This window comes from Doryrhamphus excisus, chromosome 15 (genome assembly GCF_030265055.1).
Source record: "Doryrhamphus excisus isolate RoL2022-K1 chromosome 15, RoL_Dexc_1.0, whole genome shotgun sequence".
Taxonomy (NCBI): domain Eukaryota; kingdom Metazoa; phylum Chordata; class Actinopteri; order Syngnathiformes; family Syngnathidae; genus Doryrhamphus; species Doryrhamphus excisus.
In genome coordinates, this window is record NC_080480.1 from 11,419,623 (window position 1) to 11,435,668 (window position 16,046).

Below are 16,046 nucleotides of genomic sequence, written 5' to 3' on the forward strand. Positions count from 1 at the left end.
ATTACTACATATCCCACAATGCCATGCCTCAGCACCGTATCCAATAAAATCTCAGCTCGGCCCTCAACGTTCGACAAATCAGATTTGAGGAAACTGAACTCTCGATTCAGATTCCCGTTGAAGTCTCCAGTCAAAAAAAAAATTGTACAAACTTTTGGATCTGTGGGACTTTGTGCTGCGGACAAACCCCCCTTCTGTCAGCGGCCTCTCTCCTGCTCCAAAGTTCATGACGATTACTGACGGTGACACGTTGCCGCTCGTCATGCCCGTCCGAACGGAGCGCTGCTATACCTCCGACGCGGCCTACACATCCCCGGCCTCTCTTACCCCCCCTGCCCCAATTAACGGCCAGCAGCCCGGGGTGACTACGTCTCTCCTCTATAGCGGCTCGCAGTTTCGGGGCTATCAGAAGAGCAAAGGGAATTCTTACGACGTGGATGTCGTTTTGCAGGTAAAAAAAAATCAATGTTAACTTGACGTTTCGTCATTGTCATTTTAAAATGAAACTTTTTAATGCACTTGCTTCAATGCTAGCTCGCTGCATGTCGACAGTGGCTTGGTTGTCGGTATGATCTGTCCGACCATGTCATTAGTATGTCATTAAATGTCATTATCAATAATTAAATGATTGCAATGCATTTACATATTATGCACCTAACCCATATTTTAAAATTTAATTTACCCATCAACAAATGCATTGTCCTTTTGCAGACATTTTTCATGTTAACTTTCATCACATGCCCTCAAAAGTGGTAGTCATTTAATCACGCATGTTAGACTTCACTAATATTGTTTATCTCTGACAGCATGTGACTCCAGAGGACTCTTATTTATGTGGATATTTGAAGATCAGGGGCCTGACGGAGGTGAGTGTGTGCAACTGGGTCAGAGTAGTAGCTGTGCTGACCTTTTTATTCCTGCAAGACTTATTCATCTTCACAGCCGGTTGCTTGACGCAAGTCAAGACGTGGCACAGATGAGGAGGGCGACCTCTATTTTAAGTCCTGCTTTGAGACAAGAGTATATCCATTTCCTTATGTAACACTCAGGGGAGGCGAAGGTCGGCGGATGGCAGCCGAATGACCTGGAAGATGAGAAAGACATGCCGTCAGAACTGTTAACAAGGAGGGCATAGCGTGTTGACAAGGGCAAGTTTAACTCCTAACCTTTACCAGTTCTGTTTTATGTTGACAGGAGTATCCAACGCTCACAACATTCTTTGCTGGTGAAATAATAAGTCGAAAGAGACCTTTTTTAACAAGGAAGTGGGATGCAGATGAAGATGTGGACAGGAAACACTGGGTATGTCCCTTTTTATTTTTTTTCTCTTATTCCTCTCTTATTTTCAAATCCAGTCTATATTGATATGAACAATCGATATTTAAAAATATCAATGTGTCGCCCAGCCCTAGAGTCACCCTTTCTGTGTCCTGGCTGAGATGCTCAGCCCTCTAGCCAAGGATTGACCAATAGAACAAAAACAAACTCTTAACAGGAATTTTTCAAGTAATATTGTCTTATATTTGTGTCAGTGCAGTATATTTATGCATGAGCATTCATTTAAAAATACACCAAGTATTATATTTAACTAAGGTGACCATTTTGTATGTGAAACAAATAGTTGACTTTCAAAGCTTTTGTAGGTAATTTGTCTGACCGGTATGTACTGAACTTTTACCAGGGCAAATTTCAGCCTTTTTATAAATTTGCCAAAAGTTTCAACTCTGACGACTTTGACTACGAGGCGCTGGAACACAGTGATTATGTCTTCATGAGATGGAAGGTGAGTTTTAAGTGGTTTTTTTTCGGTAGTGTCAAAATCTCTTTCCTTTTCATTGTGAGCTCTTGTTTTTTTCCTTGCACCCAAAGGAGCAGTTCCTGGTTCCCGATCACACCATCAAGGACATCAGCGGTGCATCATTTGCAGGCTTCTACTACATCTGTTTCCAGAAGTCCACAGCCACTATTGAGGGTTACTACTACCACAGGAGCTCTGAATGGTCAGTGACCACATTATAACACAGGCATGGCCACATACACACAGACAGACTATGTCCTTGATTCATTGAAGATCGATACATGCATGGTTATCCAAGCTCGGTTTATCCATGATCTGGTTGCACAAAAGTAGAATATGTTCTGACATAAGTTACCATTGGGATCCATGAAAATTATGTTCACAATCTATTTCATCTCCTCCCTTATCTCAATAAATAGTAACCATAAATGGAAAGCAATAATTAATCCACTGCACCCTACACATACAACTACACCCACTATTTCAACATTTCAGTCATTGTAGATATTAGATTTTACATGATGTTATAATTGTTGCTGAGGTTCTCATTGGAAGTGACCAGGATTGATAGGATCAGGAAGGAGTACATGAATGAGGGGTTGGTTTCAGCTAAAATGAAAGGAAAAGGTATACAAAACTGTGGTGAGACCAGCCATGTTGTTTGGTCTAGAGACAGTGCCACTGAGGAAAAGACAGGAAGCAGAACTGGAGGTAGCAGAGATGAGGATGCTGAGGTTCTCAATGGGAGTGACCAGGATGGATAGGATCAGGAAGGAGTACATCAGAGGGACATTACATGTTAGAGGCCTTGGAGATAAAGTCAGAGAGGCCAGACTGAGATGGTTGGGACATGTCCAGAGGAGAGATAGTGAATATATTGGTAGAAGGATGCTGCGTTTCGAGCTGCCAGGTAGGAGGCGTAGAGGAAGACCAAAGAGGAGGTTTATGGATGTAGTGAAGGAGGACATGAGGGTAGTTGGTGTGAGAGAGACAGATGATTGGGTGGACTAAATTGATTTGCTGTGGCGACCCCTGAAGGGAAGGGAAGGGAAAAGCTCAAAGAGAAAGAAAAATCCAAATCATAATAACACGGGTTACTGTTCTGGCCTAAATCCGTGACCTTTGACATCACTTCTTGTCCACCTGGCACTCAGGTCCGCCAAAGAACTGATGTAGGATTTTAATTTGTCTTAAACTCTTAAGCTATTTTGGGTAATACAAATGTAAATGTGATTATATGGGGGTTATTTCATGTCAACAAACATATTTTGACTATCGTAAAACAGGTTTTCTATGACATGAATTCTGAAAATATTCAATTTATTAATATTGAATCCTACTTTGCGGAAATTCTGGAAGCTGTAAACCTGTGGGAAACCCATTATGTCACCACTGAGTACATGTCAACATCATGTTGATGATCAATAATCAGCATGGCCATCTACCTGCCTGTCATCACATATAATATGTATTAAAGCTCACTGTATGTCTTTTCAGGTACCAGTCACTCAACTTAAACCACATACAAGAGCACAGTATGCCCATTTACGAATTTCGCTGAAGAAAAACGACACTCAAGCGTGTTTGTCAAGGAGGAGACGGCACATGTTGTCCTGGTCTTCAAAAAAAAAAACAAAAAAACGACGGAGAGCCACTATCTGTCCAGACTGGAACCCACTCTGTATCCCCACCGCTGCTGATGTGGAGGACTCGACGGGTCGAAGGCGATTGGACGAGATGAAGTAACGTCTCAAAGTGGTTGAAGACATGTCTGCCTGAGCATTCTTTTTAATTTGTCTTTATTATGGCTTGATTTCATTTTCATCCTGTGCTCATCTTTTCTCCCAGAGTTAAGACGCCAAACAATTTTGCCTTTTTTAAATTGAGAATCATTACTTTTTATATACACATTAATTTGTGTAGAATTTTAAATCAAAATCATGTATGTTGATGCCTGAATGCATCCTTGATGATTAATAATCTTGATTTGTTTCCAAATTACAGCAAATACTCTTAAAATTGCTTCAGGTTGGTTTTTTTTTTCCATAACAAGCCAAAGGATTGATAAAGCATGTTGAAACAAAGAAAAGTGCTTTTTAATGTTATTGTGAGTACTATTAGGATAAGAACTCCCAATATGTAACGTCACATTCCAGTTGTGTCACGGAGTTGGCACATTCGTAATGAGTGTGCACAAAAACCACAAATTCATTGTGAAGGTGTGTGTGTAAGGTAATTTTAATCACGAGTAAGAAGTCAGTTTTTCAAAAACTTGACTTTGGGGTGGACAATTTTTAATAACTTCCTGGTATGGCTTAAGTAGAACCCAAGTATTCTGTGTACCAGAACAGACAAGAAAGTGAACATTTTGTCAGAAATGTTGGATTAAACTGTTTATTGTGTGAGGAGAAATAACAAATAAAACGGTTGTGTTCCATGTTCCTTCACGCTTTAATTTACTGATCTGACAGTATATCTCAGTGACCACTAGATGTCAGCAACACACTGAAATGACATGTTAGGTTCTAACATTAACAGCTCTACAAAGTACCTATACGTTACTTATGAGGTATTACTCGCAGTCTTTTGTTGAATGTCTTCTTTTTCGACTAATACAATTTTTTTTGTGCTGATGATTAACATTGACCTGATTATAGCTCTTTCCCCTGAAGGCAATTACCAATAATCACAATTAAGCTAATCAATTCAATGACTAAGATCCTACCGCAGTATTTGTCCACCAAGTTTATAGACGATTACAGTTAAAAAAAAAAAAACATGGAAAAGTTAGTTATAGTTCATTTTTAAGCAATTACCGCCAAATTTCAAGTACTTTCCTGTGTGGTTTTGCCGGTGTCGCGCGTGAAAAGTAAACAGTTCGATGAATACCTTTTTTTTCCCCGAACGTGAGCGTACGTGCCGCTGCTATGGAAACATGCGGAAGGAGCAAAGGATTTTGTGTCGCTCCAATGAATCATTAAAGGAAGTGAAACAATGTGGAAGTACAACAACCGAGCTATTTCTTTCCTATGTGTCGTCAGAGTGTAATGATGTAACAGGCGTGACTCAAGAATCCGTGCGGCGCGCGCAGCACGACCATGCGGCATCTGCCTCGTGCCTTGGAGACTGTAGTGATGTGCGATAACCACTCCGATTCGATACTGAGTCAAATTCGGGCTGGTATTGGCGATACCGATACTTTATGCAAACTCACCCAATGTTCATTCATTCATTTTCTACTGCTTATCCTCACGAGGGTCGCCGGGGTGCTGGAGCCTATCCCAGTTGTCTTCGGACGAGAAGCGGGGTACACCCTGGACTGGTGGCCAGCCAATCAGAGGGCACATATAGACAAACAACCATTCACACTCACATTCATACCTATGGACAATTTGGAGTCGCCAATTAACCTAGCATGTTTTTGGAATGTGGGAGGAAACCGGAGTACCCGGAGAAAACCCACGCATGCACGGGGAGAACATGCAAACTCCACACAGACATGGCTGAGGGTGGAATTGGACTCGGGTCTCCTAGCTTTACTTGGGGGCCACTGGAGCTCGGGTCTGGGTGAGACTGGGTCGCATCAGGTTATCCAAAAAAAACAAAAAACGCATTTATTAAAAACAAAAACATTTTTAAAACTTCGCTCAAATATCTTACTTTTTATTTTTCTACACAAAATAAGATGAAAAATAAACAAATCAAGAATAAAGAAAATCACTCAATCAGTAATAAATAAATAAATATAATAATAATTAAACGGCAAATAATAAAAACTTAAGAAACCACATATAGTTGGTGGGTAGACAAATAATTTTTTTCAGATTAAAATGAACAAAGCATTATTAGAGCCCTGTAGACATGACAAAACACGACTATAGTCACATTTATACTCTTTTTATTTACAACATATTGCGCAACTGCAGGGTCTTGAGACACATGCTAACTCGCAAACTAGAGAGCTAGCAACCTAAACGGTAGCCTTCAAGTTATTTCCTTTAAACTTAAATAGCCAAAAACTTACCACTTCCACACAGATCGGAAGGATAACTATTAACAGTTATTTAACCTTTAACATGAACATTAATCAAACGTAATAATTTTTTCTGGGTACATGATACCATACAGCATCCATATCAAACTTGTGTGGGCCGCACTAACATTAAACTTTCATATCAAGGCGGGCCTCAAACTAGTGTCCTGCGGGCCACAGTTGGCCCGCGGGCCGCGTGTTTGAGACCCCTGGCATAAACAATACATGACTATTTATTACTTAACTAATTAATTTAGTAATCCCTTAAAAGCCATCCCTCCCCTTACTGACCATTTTTGATTATTTTGACCAGATTTTTCAAAGCACACAAAATATTGTGTTGTTGGGCAATATGGATATGGTATATGCTAAAATAAAGATCAGACTGAATAGTAGGCCCCACTGACCTGTTACTGTTGTCGCTACTTGTCATTGTCCCTGTAATGTACAGTCCGTGAAGACCACTTGGCCCCCAATAGGGACCAGTAAATCTAATCTAATTGCTATTTCAGTAGCGATCCGCATGTCACACGTTGTATTGTGTCTCCAAATGCACCAAAGAAAAGCAAAGCCATCACCACAGAAGTGAAAATGAACATCATACAAAAAAGGCCAACAATATTATTGACGCTCTTTTGGTCTGAACCGCCTGACGTTTGCAACCATCATTAACAATGGAGATCATTGGATGCAACCGATTCTGTTCAGGACTTTTTTGGATAGAATTTCTAGGCACAGCCAGGGATTTGACGGGTTCTGGTTTGGTGGTCGCAGGATTGGGTCTCAGCTTTTTACAGATGATGTGCTTCACCGTGCCGTGACTTTCAACTGTCATTGGATTGGTTTTGTAGTTTAATTTAGTTTTTTAAACAATTATCTTTTATGTAGGGTACATGAGTATCAAGTTAAACTGTGACCAGTGCCAGTTAACAGATGGTCAGGGCACAACATCCTGTGTTGTGTTGTGTTGTGTTGTGTTTCTTCTTACTATCTTTGCAGAGGTCATTGGGGGAGAACCAAAAGGCCAGGAAGGTCTTAGGTATTTACGGTTATTTACCCCGGAGGCAATCGAGATAATGGGGTAAAGGAGGAAGTATCTGGTCCGGGAACGGGACCCTGGTCCACCCCCACACATACCCCCAACTCCACCCCATCTAAGGAGATCTACAAAAAGTGCTGGGATGCAAGAATCGGGTGATTTTTGTGATTTTATTCTGATTTTATTCTACAATACATGATGTTAACTTTTACTAGTGAGTGAGTTTTATTCCTTCTCATAAGTGGAGATTAACAAATACGTTTGGGGAGATGAAATTTACTTAAACAAGTGGCCTTGGAGCCCTCAATTAGGTTGCAGAGAATTTCTTCTACAATAGTTTGCAGCCGGGTGTCTGGGATGAGAATCACCAAGTCCATTGGTTCTCGCCCGGAAAAGGTCTGGGTCGGAACTCCGGAGCGAGATCTGTTTCGTTCACGAGCGAGGTAAGAATGTAACGAAAGATCGACAGGTGGATGGGTACGGCATCTCAACAATACAACAACGTACAACAATAAAACCCAGTTGAAGAACCCGGAGATCGATGGAGAAAAAGGAATGCAGTAACAAAAGACAATAACATCAACTGTAATACCGACTGGGTGCTGGCTGGATGGAGAACCCGTGGGTTCGACAACTTACGAATTCTAATTTTAGCTTAATTTAAGAGGGGACATACAGAAAGAATGGCTAACCTAAGACAAGACAATCACCTGCTCGTGCTTGGCATAGCTCGATATAAGAGGGGGAACTCAGACACCAGAGAAAAACGATGAGCAATTAAAAACGAAACAGCATCACCCTGGGAAACCTCAGCGTATTCAATTTCCACCATCCTCTGTTGTACATATTTGTGTGTTTATTTCACTCGTTTATTTTCTACTGCATATCCTGTTCATCTGCAGCCTATCCCAGCTGACTTTATGGGTGACTCACAAAGAGACCAGAATTAGCTTAACATGTTTGTTTTGGTACGACCGAGGATTATTTATAGCAGAATACTGCAATCACACCTGCCACGTGACATTAGAGTAACTCTTCTGGCACCAAGGAAGATGTTCCACCGGTTTTCACAACGGATCGTGTGTCAGTTGTTTTCCGGAAGTAAGCCAAGTTAGCCTACCATCCAAAGAAGGCTGGGTCAAAGTTAGTTAGTAGAAGTATACACAGAATATTTTGATTTTTTTTTTTTTAAGACAACGAAAACCCTCCAATCTTAGCTGGTTAGGACCAAACAACACTTTGCAAAAAATTTACAAAAATCAACCCCAATCAATATTTTTTCATATATACATATAATATAACAATAAGTACATATAATGCCATTCTGTTTCATTATGTTTTAAAAATTACCTAGTGGTGCAAGGTCAGCTGGTTGATTTCTTTACTTTATTTGCCTTTTATTTAACCTACAAACATGTCAGATCATTTTGACTGACCCTGTATAATGTATTTTTTTATTATCATTTCTATTATTATGATTTAGTCCACATTAGTTAATTGAAAAAAGTCAATGAATTACAAAGACTTTTTAAAATGTACTAATTCACATTCAAAGAAATGTAACCTTTTTGTTTATAAATGGTGATTGTCATTAATTAGTATGTAGTCAGTAATTAAAACGTGTTTTTAAAATTTAAATTCAATGAATTATTCGACATTTTATCTTAAATACATGTTTATTTAAAGAAATGAAAAGCCTATTATGTACAGATGTATGCACAATGAATTGATTCCAATTCGGCATTGTTTTTGTGTCATTTAGTATTTATTACTTTATCGAAATGTTTTTTTTTCTACAAAAAAAATTTACATTATAAAAACAAAGTGGAAAAACAATGTACAGATTCAAGCATTTATTATATATGTATATAAGTATTATTTATTTAATGTTATTTATATAAACACAATTACTTTCTAAAATACTACACATTTTGCAAAAATAAAGAAAAACACGCATGGTATGCATGATAAATATATTTATCATTTTGTAGTGTGATGATTTGTTTTTTCTATTCTACTATAAAGAATCTGGTAATATAAGTTCAATTTTATTTGTTTGATTTTCAATAAATTTGTGAGCATTTAAAAAGAGGCTAAACTGCGGTAGCCCGTTTCTTTTCTCAGACAATAATTGCCATATTTGTGACGTTCAACGCCAACTCACATTGCAATGCCGGACTTCCCCCGAAGTAACAAATGCAGTCCTTTTGCCAACACGTCACGCAGCCACACCCGTGCAGGTGGAGGGAGTATAAATATCATACAGAGCATCTCTGCACAATTGGAAGCTGACTGACTGGCTGTGTTCCTACTTATCTTACGTATCCTACTTAGCTCTTGGGCTCATTTTTTGGGCTTTTATTTTTTGGCATGGAGCCGCAGAGATACCCCGTCAGCATCCGTGTACAGGGAGTGATGCAGAAGGACAAGAAAAAAGTACGGATTGTGTGCATTTTCCACAGATTATATTCTCAAACTGGGAGTTAAACATGTGCACTATTTCTTCCTGCAGATGTTCATGACATCCGTGCTTTGGTCCGACGACAATGACATCGTAATTTACAGGACCGTGGAGGACTTCAAGAAAATGCATGTAAGTGTGAAAGCACCTTTTTAACATGTCAACTCACAGTGCTTTATTAATAAATAAAAAAAACATGTTCTTTTATAGAAGCAGCTAAAGAAAGCATTCCCATCCACCAAAAAAAATGAAAGAACCGTGCCCAAATTTCAAGGTATTCCACTCATTTCTTATTCTGCATTATCTCTCAAGATCAGGGGCCTCAAACACGCGGCCCGCGGGCCAAATGTGGCCCGCAGGACACTAGTAGTTTGAGGCCCCCGCCTTGATATGAAAGTTAGTGTGGCCCGCGCAAGTTTGATATGGATGCTGTATGATATCATGTACCCAGAAAAAATTATTACGTTTGATTAATGTTCATGTTAAAGGTTAAATAACTGTTAATAGTTATCCTCCCAATCTGTGTGGAAGTGGTAAGTTTTTGGCTATTTAAGTTTAAAGGAAATAACTTGAAGGCTACCGTTTAGGTCGCTAGCTCTCTAGTTTGCGAGTTCATTTTAATCTGAAAAAAATAATTTGTCTACCCATCAACTATATGTGGTTAAGTTTTTATTATAAGTTTTTATTATTTGCCGTTTTATTATTATTATTATATTTATTTATTATTGATTGATTGATTTTCTTTATTCTTGATTTGTTTATTTATTTTTCATCTTATTTTGTGTAGAAAAAAAAAGTAAGATATTTGAGAACAGTGGAATGTTTTATCAGAGCTTTTATTGTAGAAAATTGGAACCAAAGCGAAGTTTTTAAAATTTTTTGGTTTTTAATAAATGCGTTTTTTTGGGGGGGGGGGGGGGGGGGGGGGGGGGTTGGAAAGACCCAGACCCGAGCTCCAGTGGCCCCCAATTAAATTGAGTTTGAGACCCCTGCTCAAGATGCTAACTTGTCCTTTTTCTTCAATTAGTGGAAAAGAAAGCAAAAGCGGGCCAGAAGAACGGCTCAGAAAAAGCCTTGCATTACCTGAAGCCCTTGCAGACATACTGCGATAAACTGCTGAGGTCCGACCCGCAGGTCAACCAGTCGGTGCACTTGATCCAGTTTCTCCACCCCAAAGATGCAGAATTGCAGCCCAACTACTCAGAGAACAGGTATGTTTGCTTCAGTTGACAAAGAGAACGCTGAGGCTCAATGCCATGTCATTAAAAAGGTGTGCACTCGCTCCACCACTGCATATTTTCAAAGATAAATATTCTAGCTTGTGCAAGAAACAATTGAGGTAGAACATATTTATGTGGAAATAAATATTCATTTATTATTTAAAAACAAATTACTGCACATAAACACATTATTTTTGTGTATTTTTAAGTTTTTTACAAATAAAACTAAAATTATTTTAAAATTATTTGTATTTATTAAAAATAATTCATTAAAATATGTGCATGGTTACTACCAAACAAACTTAGCAAAATAATAAGAAACTGACATTATTATTATTATTATTATTAATAATAATTATTATTATTATTATTATTTATGTATTTATTTATTATTTGTTTTTATTTTATGATTTATAACTTAATATATTTATTAAGTTTCTGCTACAAAAACAGGATATATAATAGATAAAAGTGTTTAAAAGGTCTCTTTAAAGGTCTCATTTCAAGCCTATTAAAGCACCTTAGTTAAAAAATCCAGCACATTTTAAACACTAAAACAACTCACTTGTATGTAGGTCATTGTTGAGCCACAGGCAGTGTGTCCACACCTTATTCAAGATGCCAGATTGTTACCTGAGGCCTTTAGGAGCAGCCAACTTACCTCAAGTCCTTGTCTCTCCGCCTCAGCGTCGTCATCATGGCCCCCGAAGGAGACGCCACGTGGAACACAGTCCAAAGCCCGGGCGGCGGCAGTGTGACCCAGCCTTTTGCCACGGAGACGTACAGGTGCGTGGCCCCCTTCGAGACCAAGGACACCAAGAACAAGCCGTTTAAGGTGGCGCTGAATGAGAAAGTGGATGTGCTCATGAAGGATAAAGCGGGTGAGAACATTAGCTTTTGGGGTAAGAACACACCTACCAGGTATAGCGTCCAAATCTAATGTCTTATGTGCTTAAGGTTGGTGGCTTGTGGAGAACGAAGACAAGAGCATGGCTTGGTTTCCAGCGCCGTACCTGGCGAGGCTGGATGATGAACCGGAAGACGACAGTGTGGATGGACTTCCTGAAAGAGGTTCGCCCCCTCTATGAACACTTTTGCTCATTCATGAGTTCTCTTGGTTGGACTTTCTCATTGTGTTGCTCTGTCCTCATCAGGAATGTTGTACAACGTCACCAAGAGTTACCAGGCCCACAATGACGACGAAATGACCGTGAGCCTTGGTGCTGTGGTGGAGGTCCTGCAGAAGTCGGAAAATGGCTGGTGGCTCATCAGGTATTACAATCTTTCTTTGGCAATTTCACTGTTTTAGGAACACTTACCTCAGAGACCTTGAGGGGTAGGGGTGAACTCCTATGACGGTGCCTTAGGGTAGGGCTAACAATGGAGGGTCACTGGGGTGGTGACCTCATATTTACTTCTGTTGGACCCTTGATACTTGACTTGTACAGCTTGGGAACATACTTGGGAAGATACTTAAATCCAGTTTGTCCCTGGAAGACTTACCTTGGAGACTGACATGCACCCTTTGTGGTAAAATGGGTCGGATCATTAATGTTTTTGTACACTTTCCAGTTTTTCCGTTCCCTCGAAATACAAGGATTACAGGATAGAAAGGTTAGGGTAAGGTTTAGGGTGTGATAAGACACATATTTGTATTTCAAAGGTCATGGACAAGGTGCAAACTGCTCTCTTGGACTTTTGATGTACATATTTCTGATCAATCCTTCCAGGGTTTAACCCGACCTTTGGTTTTCTTCCACAGATACAAAGCCAAAGCCGGCTACATCCCCAGCATGTACCTGAAACCCCAAGGCAACTCTACTGCACGCAGGACGGGCCACTCCCAAGAGCCCACTAGCCCTACCCTCCTGTCCCCCGTGTCCCCCGTGTCCCCCAACAGGCTGGCAGTGCAGTCGCAGCAGCTGAGCCGCTCTCAAGAGAATCTTCTACGACCTTCTCCAATGCCCGCCAGGCCCACCTCACCCAAACCTACCACACGCAAAGGCCTCCAACCAGAGAGCAAGAATTTGTCCAAATCTGCTGAGTTCCTGAACAGACCTCAACCAGCCATACCAGTTCGGCCCATCATCAAGAAAGCCGCCGCCCCACCTCCCCCTCCAAAATACATCCCTAAACCAGTCATCAAGGTGGAGAGCGACATCGACGACGATCAGCACCTAAGCGCAGAGGAGGACAGCGACGGAGAATTCACAAGCGACAGCGACTTCAGCAGCGATGACCTCAGCTCCTCCTCGGCCAGCACGCCCATCAGGCTGACCATGAGCACCGACGACTACCGCATGCCACACAGCCGCACCCCTCCGCCGCCGTCCAGGCACAGCCTCAGTCCAGACAGCGGCTTGGAGGGCAGACTGACGCCCAGTGTCTCTGACTCAAACATCTTTAAGAGCGCTAATGCGGCACCCAAGATGCCACCCAGGCCGAAGACAAAAGAAATCCTCACACGCTGCACCACTGTCACACGCAAGAACGCAAAGAGGGCCGCAAGCCCAGCACCCTCTCCCATACAGAGCTGGTAGCCTCTGTGCTTATTAACCAAGACCACAAGTCATCTACTGATTCTTGTAGCTAATTATTATTGGAAAGATGTGTCTGTGTTCCAGTCTCTTCTGACTGTATTTTCCATACTGGAAATCTTTTGTTGTGCTTTACATGCATTTAGACAACAGGAAAAATAGCTCCTTTATAAGTTCACCATAATATATTTTTGTTTGTGTGTAAAGAAATACTTGTATACAAATAAAAGTGTGATGGAAAACCGGGCAGTGATCAATACTTGCACAAGCCACATACCACAAGGAGTTGAACTCTGGTTCAGCCACATGTCCTCATTCCAGTCCACAATGATCAAACTTACTGGTACTTCAAAGTGGCTCTTATCCAACCCAGGAGAAACTAAAAAAATGCATGATTGAAAGCCGTTACAATGTACCTCAATGGACATCCACTAAGTCTGGTTTAATACCATTTTCCAGTATAGTATACACCATTCATTCATTCATTTTCTTCCACTTTTTCCTCCCAAGGGTCGCGGAGGTACTGGAGCCTATCCCAGCTGTCTTCGGGTGAGAGGCAGGGTACACCCTGGACTGGTCGCCAGTCAACCACAGGGCACATATAGACAAACAACCATTCACATTAACATTCATACCTTCATACCTTCATACCCATACCTAACATTTTGGAGTCACCTAGCATGTTTTTGGAATGAGGAGGAGAAAACCCAGCATGCACGGGGAGAACATGCAAACTCCACACAGAGATGGCCGAGAGTGGAATTGAACCCTGGTCTCCTAGCTGTGAGGTCTGCGCGCTAACCACTAGCCCACCGTGCCGCCTAGTATACACCAGTGGTTCTCAATTAGTTTGAATTGTCACTGAAGAATTCTGCTCTCTTGTTGTCATTATACTGTACTAATTAAGTCTTGTCCTAAAAAAAAAGCTATTTGTGGTTGTTTAATGAACATAAACACATAGTGTGTCCAGCCGTTGAGAACCGCTGGTGTAGATCGCAGTTGTTCAACAAAACAATGTGTGAGCGTTCAGCTGCATGAAATGTGAACCATTACATCATCAATTGGTCCCATGATTATTATCATCATTATTATGATTATCCAAGCTGACTGGTTGCCAGCCAATCACATGGCACACAAAGATAAACAACCTTTCACATTCACTATGGACTATTTAGAGACTCCAATTAACCTAAGTAGTTCTGGACCTGGAGTATAGCCAAAGAGAACATGCAAAGATGCCCAAACTGAGATTCGAACAAATATCTTTGCGATCTCTTCACTGTGTGGCCAACATTTTTTCATCTTAAGAACATAGCCCGACTCCATCCATCACTTTCATTTTCTGCTGCTGAATTCCTGACCCACGCGTTTATCACATTTAGAATCGACTACTGCAACAGTATTCTTCACGGTATGAAGGAAACTCACAGCCTCCCTGTACTTTGAGGCCAGTTCCTGGTGGGTCTCGAGTGTATGTGAACATCCCTCCTTTTTAAATTCCCAGACAGTGCAGTGGGTGGGTTAAGTTGTGAGTCACATATTTGTTGACTTGTGTTTGTTTGGCACCATGGGTGAGGTTGTCCGGATCGCTGCATGTGAAAAGCTACTTAAACCATCAAAAGGTTGTCTCTGATTCACTCAGACGACTTGCAAGTCATTTTTTCCATCTTGTATGTTAAAAACTAAAATTAAATACTTCGGTAGCAACCTGCGGGCCTGATTTAAACGCTTGGTGGGGCGAATGTAGCCCCCAGGCCATAGTTTGCCCACCCCTGCTATATCATATTACGTCACTTATACTGCGTATATCACGATGTCAATCAGACCAATGGCTGTCACTCGAGGTAGTTTGAGGCAGCAAGCGGGAACAAATACTCTCACAAATCATAATTATTTCTACTGTACTGTCTATCTACCGCTTTGAACTGCGGCTGAAATTTGGGTATAAGCTACTAGTTAACGCTAGGCAGCTATTTGGTGGTTTATGTGACAATGGCTAGCTAAGAGCTAGCAGCGCTAGCATTACCAGTGCACTAGCTAGTCATCAATACATCAGTAAAACATACTTCAATTATAGCGAACTCATTTATGTATTTTTTAAATATGACATCATATGTAACATATGACAGGAACATCAAATTTCAAGCAAGAAAATGATTAAAGACCCACCCATAATCCACCAGTAGGAGTCTAGACTTGTTTTCAGAGAGTTTGTGTCCCAAACAAATATGCACATTAGTACACAATAAGGTCATTAAATCTTACCTTTATACATTCCCACATGGTATCAGCATTTGGGACCAAATATGACGTGGAAGAAAAAGAGTAATAAAACAGCACAGTAGTCTGTATCTGTACAGCCGGACACAGTCAGAAGGTGCGTTCAGGGACTGCTAAAGTGGGACAAAACACAGCTGCATTTGTTAAAATAATGGACCATATTACTAAACTTGATATCCATTAAAGGGGAACCGCACGTTTTCTTTAAATGCCCATCATTCACAATTCTTGTGTGAAACATGAACTTTCCCTTTTCTGTGCAACTCGAGAAAACAAGTTAATATGAGCTAGCTAACAATACACGTCATTGGGACACTCTAACAACATTGCATCGTATCTTGCTGTATTTTGCTCAACTAAAACATTACTGAAACTTCTTATGCTAGTCCCATCACCAACAGCAGCATAGATAGCGAAAACACTTGCGATGTTCACTCTCCTTGGGATGACTGTGTCTTCCAGCACAAGACGTGTGCTCCAGTCCTCAGGTAAAAAAATGCTGAAAACAAACAAGCATCTTGTTGAATCTTTGTAGTGAATTGAGAGCTAAGAATCCACTCTTCCATTTGTGCTTAGCAACATGTCGTGTTCGTCCACCAGATATAGTTTTTCAGGTTAGGTGCTAGAATAATAATACCGCCATAGCTTGTTTAATATACAAGTCAGTTATGAAAATGG

The 16,046-nt window shown here is 40.6% G+C and overlaps 1 protein-coding gene and 1 long non-coding RNA gene across 3 annotated transcripts; one reads left to right on the forward strand and one right to left on the reverse strand.

Moving 5' to 3' along the window:
• Positions 1-87: 87 nt before the first annotated feature.
• Positions 88-13,330, forward strand: LOC131103094 (NADPH oxidase organizer 1-like). Of its 2 annotated transcripts, XM_058049032.1 has the most exons (10): positions 88-451; positions 807-866; positions 1,195-1,302; positions 1,682-1,783; positions 1,870-2,000; positions 3,296-3,357; positions 11,298-11,432; positions 11,509-11,622; positions 11,706-11,823; positions 12,314-13,330. In XM_058049032.1, the coding sequence occupies exons 1-10, from the start codon at positions 227-229 to the stop codon at positions 13,089-13,091; spliced, it is 1,833 nt and encodes a 610-aa protein (XP_057905015.1). In that variant the 5' UTR covers positions 88-226; the 3' UTR covers positions 13,092-13,330. The 2 variants fall into 2 exon arrangements, with proteins under 2 accessions (XP_057905015.1, XP_057905014.1); XM_058049031.1 differs by lacking the exons at positions 88-451; positions 807-866; positions 1,195-1,302; ... (1 more) ...; positions 1,870-2,000; positions 3,296-3,357 and adding exons at positions 9,163-9,306; positions 9,383-9,463; positions 9,542-9,605; positions 10,359-10,542 and having other exon boundaries at positions 11,239-11,432.
• On the reverse strand, positions 426-12,414 carry LOC131103115 (uncharacterized). The gene is made up of 3 exons (XR_009119552.1): positions 11,470-12,414; positions 11,213-11,392; positions 426-1,084 (listed from the first exon to the last, which is right to left on the reverse strand). It is a non-coding gene; the product is annotated as an uncharacterized LOC131103115 (long non-coding RNA).
• Positions 13,331-16,046: the final 2,716 nt, after the last annotated feature.